At 56.6% G+C, this 1010-nt stretch overlaps 1 protein-coding gene across 1 annotated transcript in view; it reads left to right on the plus strand.

Moving 5' to 3' along the window:
- HOXC13 (homeobox C13) overlaps positions 1 to 1010 on the plus strand; it is a 55207-nt gene extending 54197 nt beyond the window's left edge. Inside the window, exon 3 of the mRNA XM_019471826.1 lies at positions 754 to 1010. Within this exon, the coding sequence (XP_019327371.1) occupies positions 754 to 1010 (257 nt within the window). The remainder of the gene's footprint in view (positions 1 to 753) is intronic.

The following is a 1010-nucleotide window of genomic DNA, read 5'->3' on the forward strand; positions in this document are numbered from 1 at the left end:
TCCACCTCCTTGACCCCGCGCTCGTGCCGGGCCTCCGCCTCCTGCGTCTCGTCCAATCGGAGCTGGGGGGGGGGGGGGGGGGGGGGGGCGGGGGGGGGCTGGGGTTATTCTGGCTGGGTTTGCTCCCCCATCCCCCGCTCTCCGAGGGGCTCCCTGGGCTGCACCAAGCCGGCGGGAGGGGCTTGGGGTGCGGGGGATGCACTTGTCTCTGCACCGGGCTCGGTGTTCGGGGGTACGCGTCTGCGGGGATCCCCGGGAAGATTTGCTGCTGGGTGGGAAAAAAAAAAAGAAAGGAGGGGGGAAGGAAAAGGAAGAAGGAAATAGGGGAGAAGCTCTAGATATTGCCTAAAATCTGTCCGTTCGGAAGGTCCCTTTGATTATCCGCGCACATTAGTCTGCGGGTTGACTTGATGCTCCTTGTTTATCAGCGTGGACAGTGTCGCCAAGAAAAACAGGCTTTCACCACGTGAATTATGAATATTATGTTATTATTCCTCTTATTATAGTATTATTCCCCTCGCTGGATGCATTTTCTGCCTGCCTGGTCTCTTTTCCCCTCTCTTTCTCGCCCTTTCTCTTCACCCGCATTCCTCTACTCTTTATCCTCCTTTTTTTCCCCCCTTTCTTTCCCTCCCCGACGTGCAGAAATCCCCACCCCACGCCTCGGGATGCAGTAACACACACCCCCCCCCCCCCCCCCCCCCCCCCCCCCTCTTCTCTGTTGTTTTGTTGGTTTGTTTGTTTTTGATCCAGACGTGGTCCCCTTACAACCCGAAGTCAGCAGCTACCGGAGGGGACGGAAAAAAAGGGTCCCTTACACCAAAATCCAGCTGAAGGAGTTGGAAAAGGAATACGCGGCCAGCAAATTCATCACCAAAGAGAAGAGGAGGAGGATTTCGGCCACCACCAACCTGTCCGAGCGCCAAGTGACTATCTGGTTCCAGAACCGGAGGGTCAAGGAGAAGAAGGTGGTGAGCAAATCCAAGACAGCGCATCTCCACGCCACCTGA

Source organism: Aptenodytes forsteri, unplaced genomic scaffold (assembly GCF_000699145.1).
Source record: "Aptenodytes forsteri isolate BGI_AS27 unplaced genomic scaffold, ASM69914v1 Scaffold162, whole genome shotgun sequence".
NCBI classification, from domain to species: Eukaryota; Metazoa; Chordata; class Aves; order Sphenisciformes; family Spheniscidae; genus Aptenodytes; species Aptenodytes forsteri.